This window comes from Charadrius vociferus, unplaced genomic scaffold (assembly GCF_000708025.1).
Source record: "Charadrius vociferus isolate BGI_N301 unplaced genomic scaffold, ASM70802v2 scaffold104, whole genome shotgun sequence".
NCBI lineage: Eukaryota > Metazoa > Chordata > Aves > Charadriiformes > Charadriidae > Charadrius > Charadrius vociferus.
The window spans coordinates 6,214,265-6,233,294 of record NW_009648255.1 but is presented as its reverse complement, the minus strand read 5'-3'; the positions used below and the strand labels follow the sequence as shown (position 1 = coordinate 6,233,294).

The window sequence follows — 19,030 nt, the reverse complement described above, 5'->3', positions numbered from 1 at the left end:
TCTGAGCCAAGCGGTGACCAAATAACACATGGAGGCTTGGGTTTCTCATTAACTCCAGAGCTGATATAGTCCCATCTCTCAGCGCGCCAGCCAGCCAGTTTTGCTGTCCCCATCCCAGCCCTGCCGTCCCCATCCCAGCCCTGCTCTCCCTCCTGCCCTGCCCAAGCTCCCACCTCGCTCCGCAGCACAGGACAGTGATCGCTCCGGGGAGGACAGCGGAGGAGCTGCGGGATGGACAAGAAAAGCAAAATGCAAGCAGAGAAGGTAACTACAGCTCGGTGATATTTTTGCACTAGAATTTCTGCGGGAGCCCAGCGCTGAGCAATGGTATTTATTGCTTGCCAAGACCAAAACCAACAAAAGAAATAAATCCTCTCCCCTAATTAATCGCTCTTTGATGTCTGCATGCTGAGCGCAGGGGCAAAGGGGTCAAATGATTGTTTTTTATTTTTAAGAGCTCCGTCAGCTCATCAGATAATTTCAACTGTGATGGGAGGAAATAATACGTGAAGCAGCACTGCTGAAAAACACCATTTTGGTCATTTTTTCCCAGCTGTTCTGCTTCAGCAGTGGTGCTGCCCATGTGCTGGGGATGGGACAGGGCACGTTGATGCTGCTGCCCGTGCTGCCGTACCGGGCAGAGATCCCGCTCGCCACTCACCCCGGGGCAAGGACAGCAGAGCAGCAAGGAGAGCCCCAGCCCAGATGGCCCTTTGTGGGGCAACTGTCCTGGGGGCCCGATCCTGCCCGTCCCTGGGGGCTTCGCCTTCTCCTTCAGAGCCAGCCAGAGCGCCTGTGCCACTACAGCAGCATCCCCGGGTGCCGCTGTCCCGGCCAGATGGGCGGCGGGGTGCCGTGGGACGGGGATGGGGATGGGGTGCAGCCCCCCAGGTTTGGGCAGGGCTAGGACAGCGGGGTGAGGCTGTTCTCTGCTTCCTCCCCCAGCACCTCACGGGAACACTCGTCCTCTCTGTCTTCACTGCGGTGTTGGGCTTCTTCCAGTACGGCTACAGGCTGGGTGTCATTAATGCCCCCCAGAAGGTAAGCTGAACCCCCCAAGCCATGCACAGCCAAAGGACGGGGGCTTCAAGGCAGCCAGGGCTGGTTTGTCCCTTGCAGAAGGGACCTTCCCCAGCCGCTATCTCCCGCAGTACAAAGCCCCCATGATAAGGCAGCGAGGTGAGAAAACGGCGCGGACCCCCCACCGCCATCCCCCCAGCAAAAGGAGCGGGACTCGGCATGTCATGCTGCCACCCCCACTGCAGCGCGGTCGCTGTGCCCAGACCGAGGGACGGCACCTCTCCTTGGGTGCCAAATCGGGACACTGTGCTCACCCCGTCCCCGGGAGGTGGCGTTGGATGAGGCGGGATGCTCCACACCCGCCCTCATGGTCCCTCCCCGCTGGGGGTCTGGGTGCTGGGGAGCTGGGGGGGGACCCCAAGATTTCACCCCTGCAGAGCCTGTGATGAAAAGCTTTTCCTGGGGCAGAAGAAAAAAAAAAACCCATAGCAGGGGTTGGAGGTGGTTATAGATTTGAGCTGATGGCTTTTTTCCTCTTTGCCCATCACAGGTGATAGAAGCCCACTACGGGCGTGTGCTGGGCATTGCCCCTCTGGACAGACATGCCACCGACGCCTCTGGGGAGAATGGCACTGTCCCCGTCCCTGGCACGGAGCCCTGGGGTGGCACCAAGGGCACGATCACACCCCCGGCTGACATCGGCGAGGACCTCACCACCGCCCCGCACCTCATCCTCACCATGTACTGGTCCCTCTCTGTCTCCGTGTTCGCCGTCGGCGGCATGGTCTCCTCCTTCACCGTGGGGTGGATCGGCGACCGGCTGGGGAGGTGAGAGGACTTTGTGTGCTGTGACCTGCGTGCCACAGCCCAAGCATTTTTCTTTGCTTTTTCCCCTAGAACCTTTTCTTCCCCGTTGTGTTATTTTCCCCAATTTAATGAAAAAAAAAACACAACCAAAAAAAAACCCCACCTCAAACCTCAAAAATAATGTTCCAACCATCACATAGGTCTGGCTTATTAAAATCCTCAATTATAAGAAGTCAGATGTTTTATTGCAACTTTTAGCACTTCAAATAAGCAGCTGATGAGCAGCCTTGACTAACTTCCAAATTCCCCCCTTCCTTTCCGTGACAAAAAGGAGAAGAGGGCATCTGAATGGCATTTGCCCGCAATGTATAATATACGTTTAGCTACTCTGATTGCATCCCTGTCCAGTATTTTTTTCAGTGCCTACGATCATTATTTTTTCCCCTGTAGTGCCGATTAAATCACTTAATAGCTCTGATTATATGTCGCGATGGCTGCTTTGGCTGAGTGAGGCGCTGATGCTGCCTTACAGGGTGAAAGCCATGCTGGTGGTGAATGTCCTCTCCATTGCCGGGAACCTTCTCATGGGGCTGGCGAAATTCGGGCCATCTCATATACTCATCATCGCCGGGAGAGCCGTCACGGGACTGTACTGCGGTAAGTCCAAGCAGGGTCATCTGTCCCTTCACAGGGTGCTCAGTGCTGCATCGCTCCAGGGCTGCAGTTAGAGTTTCTTCTATTTTTCAAACTTTTTTTTCAGTTCAGAAGGGGTTTCCCAGGTGGGAGTTTCCCTCTTCCCCCCTATCTCAGTCCTTCTCAAACCTGGATCTTTCCCAGAAGTATTTGGGTTGGTTCTATCACAAAATTGTTTTATTTTATGTATCCTAGAAAGGAGCGAGTCCCTCCTCCGTATCTCAAGGCTTGGTCTTGGTGGTGGCTGTTGTAACAGTATGTTATTAGCCGTGCTGTTTAACAGGTTCCCCAGACAACAGTACTATCTAGCACATAGTACAGGAGCACTGTACACAGCAAGGATAAGATAGTAGGCAAATAATATGCAATTACATTAGAATTAGCTAAGAAACAACAGCTCATTATCACTTACTGGTATGCAAATACAATACTGCACTCTGAAGGTTCAAGGCAAGTTTTAAGAAAGCTCTTTGCTCTGTGATAACTTCTCCGAGCCGACAATCTCTGCTCCATGCCCCTACATGTGTGTTCAAGTGTAAAGGCTTCCCTGCTCAAGGCTCCGAATCCGGGGATATCCGAGCACCTTTGCAGGGTGCGGGTGGTTCCCAGCCAGGCACCAGGGACTTGGTGGGATGTGGGATGCAGCACACGGGCTCCGTCTTCCTTTTCCCGTTTGGGAAGTGGTTTCTGCTGGTTGCTGGTCTAGAAGAGGTGACCCCCACGTGTGCTTGGTGCAGGGCTCTCCTCCGGACTTGTGCCCATGTACGTCAGCGAGGTCTCTCCCACGGCCCTTCGAGGAGCTCTGGGGACATTGCACCAGCTTGCTATTGTCACGGGTATCCTCATCAGCCAGGTAAGAAGGAAAGCGCACGAGTCCAGAGAGGGTATTTCAGAGATGAGGGATACCCCAGTGATATGCTGAGGTATCACTCATCGTTCCACCCTGAAACTGAAGGAGAGTGGGAAGCAATCTGCTCCAATGGCGTTAAACTCCTTCCTTGAGTCAGAGGTGTCCTTAACACAGATGACTTCTCATGAAATAAAAAGTACTCCTGCAAACAATTTCTTCCCTCCACTGCAAAGTTTTTGTACCCGTCTCATCAGAGTCAGACTACATCCTGAACATGAGAGCCCTGATTTTCAGGTACTCAAAAATGGCTTCATCAAGAAGCAGGGAGTCCAACATCTCCATCAGCATCTCCCACCATGCCAGGAGTCCCAGCTACGTGACTGGCTGGCACATAAATGTACCAAGAATCAACACATCCAGAAAAACTTAACATAACCACAAAGTTCATCTAATCTGACTTAGCCAAAGACTATGGACAGACCATGGGGAAAAAAAAAAACCTCACAAGGAAGGTCCTGCTGGCTTCACTGGCTGTGAGAATACAAAAAATGCTTTGCAAATTGTGGAAGGAAAAAGCTTGCAAGTACTCGCAATCCCTCTGGAACCCCTTTTCCGGTGCCATAATCCCCCACTGAAGCAAAGCTCCAGTTAGCCGATTTGCTGAGCCTCACGCTGCGCTGTGGCCCCGGTGCTCAGACTGTGCTGGTTCGCGGGCACACAGCTGGGGCATCCCGCGCTGCGTGGACCTCCATCTGAGCTCTACATCTTTGTGGAGGTGTTTAGGACACATATGCCCATAAAAATCCATACTCTAAAAACCCAGCACAGCAAGGTCTGAGGAGAAAACATTTCATCAGCGTGCCTGTATTTGCTGAGTGGTTCTGGTCAGGCACAGGTCTCCTGCCAGTGGCACACCCCAAGGAGGACCGAGTCACCCCAGGGTGGGCAACAGGCTTGCAGAGGATTGTCCTGAAGCCTCACTCATGACATTTTACGCCGTCTGTTCATTCCCTCCTTGTAAATGTGCATCATAACTAAAGAAATCAAATTGTCGGGACTGAGAATTGGTATTTGCTTCTAGTTTTCTTCCAGGTCGTCACTTTGAAATGCCATAGTGGTCAATTGCTTTGTTTTCCTAGGGTGCAAGATAAGCCATTCTTACATGTCTCAATTATTCCAGGTCCTCGGACTAGACTTTCTCCTGGGCAATGACGAGATGTGGCCTCTGCTCCTCGGTCTGTCCGGTGTGGCTGCCCTCCTGCAGTTCTTCCTGCTCCTACTGTGCCCCGAGAGCCCTCGATACCTTTACATCAAACTGGGGAAGGTGGAAGAAGCTAAAAAAAGTAAGACGCGCATTCTGGGCTTGTCAGGAGTTGTTTTTATATTATACATAGTATTAAACACAGAAGGAAAAGCCCGGCTGAGGGCTCACACATGTAATTGGGTATAGTTGCTCCATCCCACACAGCACATTTGCAGGTGGGATTTTGGACTCCTGCATAGTCACTGACACTCACTTATATATCGCTGCGGGTGGTGTGAGCCTTAGTGTGTTACTCCTTCCCATCAGAGAGATCACATCTAGCAGATTCCGCCCCTCAACAACCCCATTCAGTTGGAAGGAATTTCAATCAGGTGTAAAAATGACATCTTCTGGGGGACAGATGATCTCTCCATCCTTGGTGCTATTTACAACTACACAGCAAATCCACAGTGCCCACTGCAACCACTCATACATCCTCCAACGTGGCCCCCCTTAGCTGGCTCCAGCCATCCCTACAAAGAGTAATGGCAGTAAATGGTAGGACACAGCTGAAACTGAGGTGAGAAGCTGTGAGCTGATGAAGTATAAACTAGCTCTGGACCAGAAGCTATTGAGATATGTTTGCACGGGACCAATAAGCATTGCCAAGGGATGAGGCTTGAGCGTGGTGTCTCAGCACTTTCACGGAACTAATGTGCAGCTGCAAGGTGCCAAGCAGACACACTTTTGGGGCTTGATGTGCCATAGGAGTCCTCAGAGCAAGAGGACGCTACTGTCCATGTGGTTGGCTTACCCGGAGTTTTGGCTAGAGAGATTCTTGTCCTTACTCTACTCCTTATCTACCACATCTTAAGGTTTGAAAAGGCTCAGAGGAAACTGTGACCCGATGAAAGAGATTGCTGAGATGGAAAAGGAGAAGCAAGAAGCTGCTAGTGAAAAGAAAGTCTCCATAAGGCAGCTTTTCACCTCTTCAAAGTACAAGCAGGCTGTCATCGTGGCGCTGATGGTGCAGATATCTCAGCAGTTCTCAGGAATCAACGCAGTGAGTCTCCCAAAATGTTTGCCTTTAAAAAAATCCACGCTGAGCATGAAAAGGCAATGCTGGTTCCGTCCAAGCCATGCAGGGGTGAAGAGATGGCTTTCCCATGACTGCAGTAGGCTCCGCGGCCACCACCATGGGTGCTGAAGGTGGACCTCACTGCTGAGCCGGGCTGCAGGGGGGCAGGAGGGGACAAGGGTGTGAGGGAGTTCAGAGTGAAACCAGCCGGCACGGTGGGTGCACACTGAGCTCTCCCATGACCCTTCTCATACCTGAGTTCATCAGCAGTTTGCTCTCTTTAATGACCACCTGCTCACCCCAGGAACCACATAATCACCATCTTTTAGCTATTTTTAAACCGTCTTTGCAGCACCTCCTGGGATACCAGAAATTACCATTTTATGTCTAGAAGCACGGAGCCTCCTTTTCAAAACTGGCCAAGACTCAAATTTTCAGAAGTCTGGTGGCAACTTTACAAAGCTTGAGGTCTCTGTCCCACCGGCTTTCCAAACTTTATGAGCATTTCCACATCGCAGCGCAGAGCAGCGCGCAGGGATGCCCAACCTCGCAGGGCTGAACCGGGGACCGGCACCCTGCCAAGCACGGCTGCCCCCACTCGATGCCATGCCCAACCCCATCCACCAGCCATGGGGTCAGCCACCCATTGGCCTCCTGCCCGAGCTTCCACAAAACAGGAATTGCCTTATTCTTTGAGAGAAGGGGGAAAAAATGAGTCATTCCAACAGAGCAAGGATATTTTAAAATTCATTTTAAACTCAGTCATATTAAGGTATTTGTCTCCAGCGCTCGGTGCTGGTGATCTGGCTCTCAAGATTAAACACGGGACTATACGGAAAAAAAACAGCTTAAAATGTGCAAATGCAATAGCTTGGGAGGGGAATTTCAATAGGATTTTTAACTCCCTCAGGCTCCTTTGAAAGTTTCAGCTTTAATTATTACAACAAGCCATTAAAAAGTTGGAAAACTAATCATAATTAAATTACTTCACAGCTCAGCCAAGCAAGTGCAACTCTTCCCTCAAGAGAACAAAAAGTTCCACCAGCCCTGTTACCTAACCCTTCATCCTAATGTATTTTGATAGATCTTTTACTACTCTACAAACATTTTCGAGAGAGCTGGAGTTGACCAACCAGTTTACGCAACCATTGGCGTCGGAGTGGTGAACACAGTCTTCACAGTTATCTCTGTAAGTAAATGTTTCTGCCCCTTAGACTACAAAAACACCTAAGCTACAACGGGGTTTTGAAACGTGATTTTATCCTGGCGCTGGGGCTGAGATTTGCAGTTTTGCAGGGCTGACCCTGCACACCTTACAGGAAAAAATCATTCCCTGGGCAAGTCTCGTGTGAAAAATCAAGCCGTGAAACACAGCCCGTTGCTATCAAACAGCACTGCTAAATGCCTCATGAGTCAAAAGTGCATCGCTGTGCTCGGGGAAGCGCTGGTAGCTCAGCAATTCCCCCTGAAATAAAAGTTGCCTTTGAGATTGAAATTCTGCAGGTCCCATTCGCCCCGGGAAGCAGGCAGGGGACTGGGGCTGCGATGGGGAAGCCAGCAGCTCACAATCTCCCTCTTACCTGTTATCTCTCAAATTGTTTTCCGTATGTACATAGCACCCGCGCGAGTGATATCCAAAGGCTATTCCACAGTAATAAACTAATCTGGCACCCATCCTCATCATATCTATGCAGTGCTCTGCAGCAATAAAAGGATGGTTCCGTTTTCACAGCCTTTCCCTTCATTTGTCTCCCTCCTGAGAGTATTAACACAATCCCTATCAGCAGGCAATTATTTCTTTATTGCGACCATTAATATAAGATCAGGAAATGCCAAGCCCATTTCCCTCCCATCTCTAGAGAGACTTAGGGAGCAAAGGACTCCAACCCGCCACGAAGCAGGACTAGCTGCAAGGCAGAAATACACAGCTCTAAGAGATCTTAGTCCAGCATGCATGAGAGAGGAGGTCTTGGGGTGAACCTGCTTTAGAGGAAGGCCATCGCAGGTCCCGTACAGAGGAGAAAACGTGATGTTTATTGTGAAACGAGTCTTGCAGGTGTGCAGCAGAGATCTTTCGCCAGCTTGGAGGGTCTCCTGCAGTTTGATCTCCACCCCAGAGCTGCGGTACTTGCAGCTTTGTGCATTTGATCTTTGCTTCTTTTGGCCATGAGCACTTAAAAATTACCCGCATCTGTCAATAAATGACAGACCCCGATCAAAAGGCAGAAGCTCCAGTGGCTGGGTGGACCTTGGCAAGAGGAGAAGGGAGAGCAGAGGCTCGCCCTCTGCAGCTTCACGAGTTAGCAGGATAAACTGCCTCCAGGAAAACAGATGGTCTCTTGGAAGCATAAATCACTTGCTGTAATGGCAGGAAAAGTTGAGCTGTTGGCCAAAAGCGTCCTTTCAAGCACAAGGGAAGGTGCAGGCAGCCTCAGAGGCTAGTGCACGGTGTCTTGGGGCTGGCCAGGTGCACCGTCCTCTGAAGTTACCTACACCTCCCCATTGGGCAAAGTGATTGGTACAGACTTAGATGTCAGAAGTTGGGTGAGATGTCCACCAAGCGGAGCTGAGAAGGAACAAGCTAAGCCTTGTGGCTACCAGGGAAGCAAAAGGAGTCTGGGAGCAATTGGAGGAAAAATCCCCACTCCAGTTGCTACACAACTATCCCTGCTCTATGACGGGCAAGGTGCAGTGGCCCGTGATGTGACTTGATGCATGCTGCATTTCGAAGGCTGCTTCCGAACTGATGCAGACCTAGCAAGTTTATTTGTCCTGAAAAGAAAAAAAAAAAAAAAAAAAAGAGAGAAAAAAAGTCCATAGTCAGCCATTGTGTAGGAGCAGTGGGAAGTCCTCAGAGCTTGGAAATGCATAAGCTCTGAGTATGCGTGGGTTCGCCTTGCCCTGAGCAGGGCAATTGCTCAGTCTGGCTCCCTAACAGCCACCGGCAGTTTCTGACACTTGGACACCAGCACATAAATCTCTACCGTGAGAGCTAAAAAAGCAGCACTGCAGTGTGGCAGTGGTAACAGGCTGCTCATTGCTAATGGACATGATTGAACCCTCTGAGAACGGTGGTGCTGGAGACTGAGCTTCTGCATGTGTTTCTACAGGTCTTTCTGGTGGAGAAGACGGGCAGGCGGTCCCTGTTCCTGGCTGGTTTGATGGGCATGTTAATAAGCGCCGTGGCCATGACAGTTGGACTTGTGCTCCTGGTAAGGATTTCTCTCAATTTTTTCTCCATGGTTTGCAAACAAGAGAATACAAACCACCCTTCAAAGTGAATGTTTTGCATTTTCACCTCAAAGAAGTTCAGAAAACATTTGTCCTTAGAAGGGACAGTTCAAAGTGGCCACAGCTGGAGCCATCTCTGGTTACAGCAGTGCCTGAGGACATTGCACTCTTTGGCCCCTGAGATAACCCAATGCTGCTAGAAAGAACGTGTGTCCCCTGTCCCTTCCCTGAGCCCACTGACAACCTCAGCTCCTTACACACCAACTGCGCTATTCCCACAGCGTAATCCCATACCTGCTAAGAAAACCCAGGGCATATACCTCCACGTGCCCTAAACCCTCAACCTGCATCTCCCTGGCTTGGCGCAGGGATGCTAGACTAGCATCTTGTCATAAAAAAGGGACAAATGATTCCTTTTCACACTTGGGAGGGGGGTCAGGCTGTGAGACACGGGGCAGAACAGCCAGAGGATGGAGCCGGTCCCCATCAAAGTCAGTCCAAACCAGCTCTGTGAGCTCCAACGTCCCTCTGCAAGCGGCAATACTGGCACCAGCCAGCACCCGGCACAAGAGTTTAGAGCTTTAATTATGCATGTCCAGTCCCCACTTGCCTGAGTAGAAAGAAATTTCTGGAAAAAAAAGAAGCTTAATTAAAGTAATTGGTGATAATTAATGAGTCCTGTTGGGACTGTAACACCGAGCGGTGCACCCTCTTGCAGAGCGAGTTTGCCTGGATGAGCTATGTCAGCATGGTCGCAATCTTCCTCTTCGTCATCTTCTTTGAAGTCGGGCCCGGGCCCATCCCCTGGTTTATCGTAGCCGAACTGTTCAGCCAAGGCCCGCGTCCCGCCGCCATCGCCATCGCCGGCTTCTGTAACTGGGCCTGCAACTTCATCGTGGGAATGTGTTTCCAGTACATAGCGGTAAGAAATCCCTCTAAAACCGTACAAATAAATTACTGGCATGACCCCACTGCTGGGCTCCCCCAGCAGCCCAGTGGGACATGCACATGCCTCCCAGCTCTCCATCCCCAAGCCCCGCTGGGCACCACAGCCACCCAGGGTAGGAAGGGGAAGCCAACCCCGCAGTGCTGATGGTGGTGTCTCCTGTTCTCACCTCCCCCACTGCAGGACCTGTGCGGACCGTACGTGTTTGTGATCTTCGCAGCTCTGCTTCTAGTCTTCTTTCTGTTTGCGTACTTCAAAGTACCGGAGACGAAAGGAAAGTCCTTTGAGGAGATCGCAGCTGTGTTCCGCCGCAAGAAGCTCCCAGCCAAGGCCATGACTGAGCTGGAAGACCTGCGAGGCAGTGAGGAGGCATAGACATGACCACACACCCAAAAAGGGGGGACTGAGCATGAACCTCCTTCAGGCACCGCGGGAAGAACGTTGGGCAAAAGTCTCATTTCACAAAAACCTTGCAGCCGGCAGACCAGGAGGACCCATCCATCAGATGGATGCCTTCTGACTGCTGCGGCTCACACCTCTGAGCTGCAGATGCGAACCTGGCGTTTTACTCTGAAATACTCGGTACAACTGGGCTGCGGGAAGAGCCGGGGAAAGCACAGGAGGAATACGTTGCATGTGTGTCTCCATGCCCCACTGGAAGAGCCTGGTGGGACGGTGATCTCACTAGTTGACAAAGTATCACATTGAGCAGGGTCATCGCTCAGCTGGAATGAAGGAAAGAGGGGACGGGTGATGCTGTAGCCTCATGTTTTCCCCTTTGTCCCGTGCTTGCTGCTTCCTTCTGCTGAGTGATCTGATGCCTTGAGAAACCCACTGCAAATGCAGTTGTGGCATTGATCACCCGAGGTGCTAAGGAAAACAGACTGGGCAAAATCCCCCTTACTCTTGCCTGTGCAGAGGAAGAAGGTGTATCCCACCTGAACCCGTTGGGATGCACCTCGCTTGCTTTATCCGTGCAGTACGGAAATGCTGCCCAACCTCATAAGGATGTCTCAAGTCACAACATTTTTTAGGTGAATCTTAGAAACTCTGGCTGGGCTGATGTGCATTTTTTTTTTTCTTTTTTTTTTTTCAGCCAGACAATTTACCTCCTCTTTCCTCCTTGGAAGCCTTTCCTCCCTCCTTTATCTCTGCTGCAGCACAAGACACAGCACATCATTGACCACCCAATGAGTCCTGCTGCCATCCCCCCCATGGTGTGACCATCACCAGGTGACTTCCCCTCACTGCTCCTCCTTCCCCACCCTCTGCGTCTGCCTTCCCTTCCTTTTGTCCAATGCTTAGACCCACAGGCTCCAGCTTCAGCTCCGGCTGCCTGAACCATAACAATTAATGATCATGATAAGGGGAAATGGATATTGCAGCGTTAACTGGAAGGTGCCCCACGGATCCAACCCCCACTTTGCGCCACTTAAGGTTTTGCTGGCTGGATGTGCTTCAGCCAAGATAGCGTGCAAGCCGGAGGTTGTGTTGTTTCTATAGCCTTGTTTGTGCTCGTTTTGCTTCTTTATGAGATACTTTCATGTGACACAATCAAACTGCAAGGATTTTTCTTCCTTTTTTGGTGGATATGTTGGAATCATTGCAAAAGACTGCTCGCTGTTTGCTTGACTTTTAAGATTTGCGTGTTCCTTGTTGTAATACCAGGCTACTTTCTAGCAGCTTTCTCAGGGTGGAAACCCATTATTTATTTAGAGATGATACACCAGCATTGCTCGGTCACTGTGAGCTCATCGCGACTGCCGGTGAAGCAGTGACCATAACGTAACAGAGGATGAAACACAATGAAAAGCATGAGAACAGATGGACCAAGGAGGACCGTAGGCTGCTGCTCTGCGTTTGGTTTTAGGGAAGGTTCATGCTCCTTTCCATGTGCCTGAACTTCTTTCCTTTGTAGACTTTACTCTCTTATAAAGACCCTAAAGCAAATTCTGGTCCCTTCTAAGTGACTGGAAGTGTAGCCACGAGGTCCGCTGAGACAAGCTTCTGCCCCGGTCTGTGCAGTGAAGCAATGAGATTGCACTGCAGACTTTCCTGGAGTGACTGCTGAGATTTAACTAGAGGACAACTGGGTCAATGCTGTCATGTGCTACAGCGGTGGGGGACCCGGGCCTGGCACGGGACGTGCAGGGTGTGTGGGAACCAGGACCCAGGCTGTGATGCACAGAAGATAGCAGCGGAGCTGGGGTGCAGGCTCTGGGTCAAACCGTTGGTCTATCTGCTGCAAACAGGTCTCCCCGGGTGAGACGAGCATGGCAGGCTCAAAGGCTCCCCATGGCGTCTACTGCTGGCAGTTAAATGTTATAATGGATTCTCTGAATGTAAAACAAGGTGGGGGGAAAGAGATGGGTTCTTGCTTTCAGCAATGTTATCTATGTCTGTTACATAAAAGTGACAATGAACAACATCTACGGCATGTGTTGGCTTGCACTGTTGTTTTTTTCCTCTCTGTACATCTCAGATATATGTCCAACTCCAGATGGGAGGTATTTTCCTGGCAGGGCACGTTTGCTCCACGGGTGGCAATTGCTGTGCAAGCCCTCAGCTAAAGCCCTTTGAAACGGATGGTCCAGAGGTGAGCCTGCGGGGCTGGGAGGCAGCCCTGGAGCCATTGGGAGCTGGCTCAGCATCGGGATGGACCCTCACTGGTGGCATGCCGGCGTCTAACCCCAGCCGTCCCCACCAGCCACCTGTAAAAGCCCACCATAAGGCACACTTCCGTGAGCATGGATGCTGGTGCAGCTTAGAGCTTGACCTCTCTTGGCATGATGCAGGAGGAGCATTTGGGGAGAGATAGGTTCGAAGCAGATTTGCCCCTGCTCTAGGGGCAGAGCCAGTCTGGGTTCCCTCCAGGAATGGGAGGATGGGACAGCAGAGGCAAGGTGGCAGGGAGGGCACTGGCACCAGGGTCCTGGATGTCACCGCTCGGTCCTTGTCAGCTGGCCGATCTGTAGAAACAGAACAGCTCGAGCTATGGCCACACAATGGTCATACAGGTGGTTTAACATCAGAAAGGCTGTCCAAAACTGCTTCGCTGAACTTCTGCTGAGCTTCGCCCTAATGCCTGAGGGGCATCAGTCAGTGGCACTGTCAGTAACTCGGCAGTGAGGGGTCATTTACTTAGCAACAGTCTGAGCAGCCAGTCTTGGTTTTCCTGTGTGTTACAAAGTGAATGAGACCAGAAAGCCTGATTTGATTACTGTAATGTGGCACATTCATTAGTTTAACAAAGCCCACAACACTAACGTAACCCATAGCTATACTTCCCGGAAGATCTTCCTGGGGGTTCAGAGGCACTTAAGTAAAATGACTCTAAAAAAGAGTTGTGAGCTGAAAGCCGTGTGTATACTTAATCTCTCTCCTTGTTTCATCCCACACCTCTGTGAAGCTTCTGGCTAAGCTGTAGTAAAGACCACGTAGCTTGAAGCAGAAGCCACCAAGCCAGCACACTTCCCATGCCACTCATTATTTTTCCTGGTCTGTTTCCAGCATGCTGTGAATTCTGTGGGCTAACGAGGCGCACCCCGAGTTACAGATTGCGCTTCCTCGCACCAGCTGCTGTGTATGAGGGAAGTCAGTCTTCTCCTTCCAGGCTGGGACCTCCAACCGGGGACCCTCTTGGGCCACAACTGGACAACATGCCTTCACGCTCTTTACTATTATCACTTCATTTATTTGTACGTTCCCCTGGAGATGATGCTTTGCTCATCCCGGCATGTTTCAAATCATTTCTGCTAACAGTTGCGGTGGGGCGGGCTGCAGCCCGGGATGGGATGTGTAGAGCTCGGCGCTGCAGAAGGCTGCAGCAACCCCTGTCCTCAGCAGGGCTGCAGTGGAAGGATTAAGCCGATACGCTGAGCTGAACTATCACAAGTGCACTTTTACCAAGTATGACGGTACAGGAAGGGGTCATGCAAGTTGGTTAAATCTGCAGATGTGTTTACTTTTGTCTTGTCACATCGGGCTGGTAATTAGGACCGTACACTTTATCTGTCCTTGCTACATGCAAGTTCCAGTTTAAACTTGTTCTTCAGACACAGCTTGTTGAATCATTATTTTTATCTCTCAGCGTTACAGTTTTACTAAGTTGCTAATCATTAAGAAAATTTAAAAGACCGAGTCAGACTTATTAGCTAAATGGTCATTGCACTTTAGTTAACATGCGAAATACGTCCCCATACTGTGGTTGGCTAATAATGCAATATAATTAATAATACCTGAGAAAGCCTCTCGTCAGCAAGAGCTTTGACAGTGTTTTCCTAATGTGCTGAGATGACAGCCATTAAGACTTTTCTGTTGTGTCAGATGAATGGCTAACGATATCTAGTTTCCCACTCTCCAGGCATAATTTTAAAATTAGTTTGACTTCCCTAATCCAATAAACTCAGGACATTTGGCCCCATTAACACTTTCCACACTAATTTATCACAGATTTTTCTGCCTCACTTCAACTTGTTTTTCATCACTGAGAAGCGCTACCCTCTGTCTCCCGAGTCAAACAGCTGATGAGGAGGAGGCTGAACCAAGTACTACATATGCAGGCACCAAGCCTTCGAGGTGTGATGCGTTTTCTGGGGTGCTCGATGTCCTTATCTTTCACTGAAATCTATGGGACCAGCGGAATTATAAGGCAGGACATCAGGTCTAGATCCAGCAGCACATGTAAGCATGAGATTTCATTTAAGGTAACTGAGCCTGTGCTCAAGTGTTTCACTAAAGTCTTGAAGCAACACTGGCAAGCTTCACCCAGAGGCACAGCCTGAATAGCTCTGCTGAAGGAATCTCCCCCCCCAGCAGGGTGGCAATAAATCCTGGCTGTAGATCAGCAGTCCTTAAATTTTACAGGCTGTAGGTGCAATCGCAGACCCGAGGCTCGGATAGCACCTTGTGGTTTTGCCTCCCTGTATTCTGTTCAGGAGATAGAGCGGCTCTCGCGATTATGAAAAGCACCAGGACCTCCAGGTCGTGGGTGGGGTATCACAGTACCAGCACCGTTACAGCCCCAGGAGGAGGGAACAACCAGAGTTACTATGTGCTTTCCCTCTTCCTAGTGGGAGTCACAGGTGGTTCCTGCAAGATCAACATCCCTGCGCTGTCACCACTTGCCTCCGATCTCGTGTGTGTGCCCAGAGTAATTCCCTGGGTAATTCAGACAGTGCGGCTCTCAGCGCACACCTCACCTTTGTCCAGCTGGGCGGTTGTGCAGACCACCGAAGAGGTACAGTTGACCACAGAGCAGGCAGAGCCAGTACTGCGGTAGTTTTTAAGCGCCCCAGGGCGTGCAGCCCCTAATAACTGTAGGAACCATCCCGCATCCCAGAATCCCCTTCTCAAGGCCGATGCAAATGCAAGGTGAGTCACTGGCACTGCAGTCCTTCTTCCTAAGAAGCAGAAGATGAACAGTGGATTAAAGCAGTGCTTGGAGCAGAGTGGGGTGCCTATGGCAAGGTCACTGCAGAAGATCTATAATTGGGTTCATGTGGAGAGATTGTACGTAGGAGCTCTGAGGGTCTGCTGAGCGTGACACTGTCCTATGGCAGTGGGGAATCACTAGCCCCCAGGCTCTCTCGTGTCCTGCTTGGGGCTGCGCCCAGAAGCCAGTGTGAACCCTCACCCCCAGCAGTCAGGACACACTGGTGGGATCCCAGGTAAGACAGCTCAGCAGCTGAAACAGAGGCGCTTGCTCAAGTTGGAATAGGGTTGTTTACGCTGCTTTGCTGATGACCCATTATTTCTAATCTTGTGACCCGAACCAAGTCTTGCCTCTCTCTACGTTCCCACGCTGCTCACCCAGCACTGGGGGAGCAAGGCTGGGTACACTGCTCACCGCCACCCTGCAACTGCCTTCTCTCAGCTACCCCGAAGGGCTTTCCTCCAGCACCCTCTTCTGTCCTCCAGCACCCAGGCCACCACCCCTGGATGTCCCAGGACACGGCTGCTCTCCTAAATGTTCCCCCGAAGCTAGCGACTCACCAGACGAGCAGCTGGAGGGAGAAGGCAGTGTAAGGTAGGCTGCACCCACAGCTCGCATTGGCGTAAACACCACCTCCTGCGTTCTGGTGGGTTTGCTGGAAATAAGGTGAGATGCTTACCCCAGCACTGGCTGAAATGCATACTCTCCAGGCAAGGCTTTAATGAGGTGTTTTAGAGTGTCTGACATTTCTCCAGAACGTAACTGAGAACAGATACAATTTGCTCACTTTAAACCTTCCAAAAGTTTCCTACCTCCGATCATTTCTACAAAGCAATTCATATACAGACTTACATAGCAGAACCAAAGCTTGATAACATACCAAGTCTGCTCAAAAGACGTGTGTGTGATCCAGCTGTGCAACACTCTACACACACATATACAAAAAGAAACACATTTAAACGTGAAAGGCTGTGGTATTTACAAATATGCATTGAAATTGCTATTGTTGTATAGAAAAGTGGGATAATCACATTAGACCTATCAAGAAACACATTTTGGAAAATAAACATTGTTCCAGACAAAGGAATGATGCCTGCAAGCAATGACTTACGGAGATGATTTCCAGTTTTTTTACTGAATCCCTGATAAAGGCTGCCTTGGAATATTTGTTTTGTGTCTCTAAATACAATCTACGGCTGCACTTCAGCAAAAAGACTTGGTTTAGTAGAGAAAATAGAATCATACAATCATTTAGGTTGGAAAAGACCCTTAACATCAAGTTCAACTGTTAATCTGAGGAGAGAAACTGCACTTCACAAGATCCAATGTGAATCATACAGAAGCCACTTTATTGACATTCTACTGTCCCTTATATACAATCTGTCTATCCCAACACGTGTTCACGCATTAGTTGATTGGTTAATAGTTCTGTGCACGAGGCGAACATGCAACTCAGCTTCTTTCCTGATTGGTTCGTCTAATCTCTGTTTTCCCACCTGTTCCTCCGTCTCCTCCAGGCTTGTTTTTCTCAACTTGTGTGAAACAGTCACTGTCAACCCTGTTTTTCTCTCCCCAAGGTGACTTCAAGGGCGAGGGCCTACTGCCAGTCTGCTTCCTCGCATGGCTGGTTCAATATACATCCATTGTCTCTTAAATACGCTCTCACATTAATCTAGCACTGCCAAGTCCACCACTAAACCATGTCCCTAAGTGCCGCATCTACATGTCTTTTAAATACCTCCAGGGATGGTGAGTCAACCACTTCCCTGGGCAGCCTGTTCCAATGTTTGATAACCCTTTTGGTCAAGAAATTTTTCCTAATAATGAATCTAAACCTCCGCTGGCACACCTTGAGGCTACTTCCTCTTGAAGTATCGCTGGTTACTTGGGAGAAGAGATCTACACCCCTCGAGTCATCTAAAATTAATCAGTTAATTGTGGAAAATCAACCAAGTTTATAATCTGATACTTGAGAAAAGAAATTATCGTTAGTGCTTAGCCCCAGGCTGCCCTGGTTTGGACTCAGTACAGTTGGTAGTTCTCTCACAAAGTATTTTATTCAAAGAAAAAAAGCCCTAGAGCATGTGCAACGTTATACACTTGCAGGTAAACAAACACACACTGCACACGTAAAAACACTTAACAGAATGCCCCAGACTCTGCTTATCAACTGACACAGAAGAAAAATGGGCAGTTCCCCAGTGTAAAGCATATCATCTCTAGAGTGGGCTGGGTGAGGCATCATCCACTGAAAACCCTGGTAACAGAAAAGGGCCACTGTCTCTACCTGCTGCAGCATTACAAAGGAGCCCCGTGTAAATGACAGCCAAACCCATCTCCTTGGGTACACACTGCACAATTTGGAGTGGGATCTATGTAACTAAAGGCAGGACCACAAGCAAACAGATCACACAGATTAACATTAATTAAATATAAGATCCTTTAGAAACCATTTAAAAATCTGACTATAAAACTGGCTCCTGTAGCCACCGCGTTAGAACAGCCACAACAAACTGGGGTCTCGAAGCAGAAAACATAGGACAGCACACTGCAGCCCACAGTGCTGATGGCAGAGGCCAGCTCTGACAACTCTGCTGCACATGCCTCTGAATGTTTGCCTTTTTCTGTTTGTCTGCTGTTTAAAACAAGTGATCCACACAGCCCCGGGCAGGGCCAGGCCCCATCCACTGGCAGCTCCACAGAACTGCTGAATTCAGGTGAATTTGGTCAAACAGCTACAGGTGCTACAGCATCTGACTCGGTGAGTTTTAACAAAAATAACTGTTTGGCCTTGTTTTGCTCGGGATCCTTCTGTCTGGGCCGGTGGCTGTGTTTATCGCCACACACCTCTGCTCAGACAGTGCAAGGGGTTGATGCTGGAGCTGGCACTGTTAGCACTGATGGTAAGGGGTAGGGCATGGAGCCATCCGAGTCTTATGTCCATTAATGAAAACAAGATTTCACTGTGGCTTCTTGGCAGTTTCAGGCCCTTTTGACTGATTACTGTGCACTTGAAAAACGCTCTTGTTTCTGATTATTCCAAAAGGGGAAACATTAGACAAACAAAAGAGCTTTGTGTTCATAGAATAGTTTGGGTTGGAAGGGACCTTTAAAGGTCATCCAGTCTGACCCTGCTGCAGTGAGCAGGGACATCTTCAACTAGATCCGGTTGCTCAGAGCCCTGTCCGACCTGACCCGGAATGTTTCCAGGGATGGGGCATCTACCACTTCTCTGGGCAACTTGTGCCAGTGTTTCATCACCCTCAGCGTAAAAAATGTCTTCCTTATACCTAGTCTAAATCTTCCCTCGTTTAGTTTAAAGCCATTACCCCTTATCCTATCACAACAGGCCCTGCGAAAAAGTTTGTCCCCATCTTTCTTATAAGCCCCCTTTAAGTACTGAAAGGCCACAATAAAGTCTCCCCGGAGCCTTCTCTTCTCCAGGCTGAACAACCCCAACTCTCTCAGCCTGTCCTCCCAGCAGAGGTGCTCCAGCCCTCGGATCATCTTCGTGACCTCCTCTGGACTCACTCCATCAGTTTCATGTCCTTCTTCTGTTGGGGGCCCCAGAGCTGGAGGCAGTTCTCCAGTGGGGGTCTCCCCAGAGTGGAGTAGAGGGGCAGAATCACAGCGCATCTCGCGAAGAAGCCGCATCCCGCCAGGCTTTAGAAACACCCATTTCTTCTCCAATTCGTTTAAAACCTACTTTTCCCGCCGGGAAGCCACCC

General features: G+C 49.9%; 1 protein-coding gene across 1 annotated transcript; it reads left to right on the top strand.

The window, feature by feature from the left end:
• Nucleotides 1–231: 231 nt before the first annotated feature.
• Nucleotides 232–10,243, top strand: SLC2A2 (solute carrier family 2 (facilitated glucose transporter), member 2). The gene is made up of 11 exons (XM_009884442.1): nt 232–264; nt 946–1,041; nt 1,571–1,848; nt 2,360–2,484; nt 3,258–3,373; nt 4,551–4,713; nt 5,489–5,676; nt 6,776–6,880; nt 8,802–8,903; nt 9,641–9,844; nt 10,052–10,243. Exons 1-11 carry the CDS (start codon nt 232–234, stop codon nt 10,241–10,243), a joined length of 1,602 nt encoding a protein of 533 aa, XP_009882744.1.
• The last annotated feature ends 8,787 nt before the right edge of the window (nt 10,244–19,030 follow it).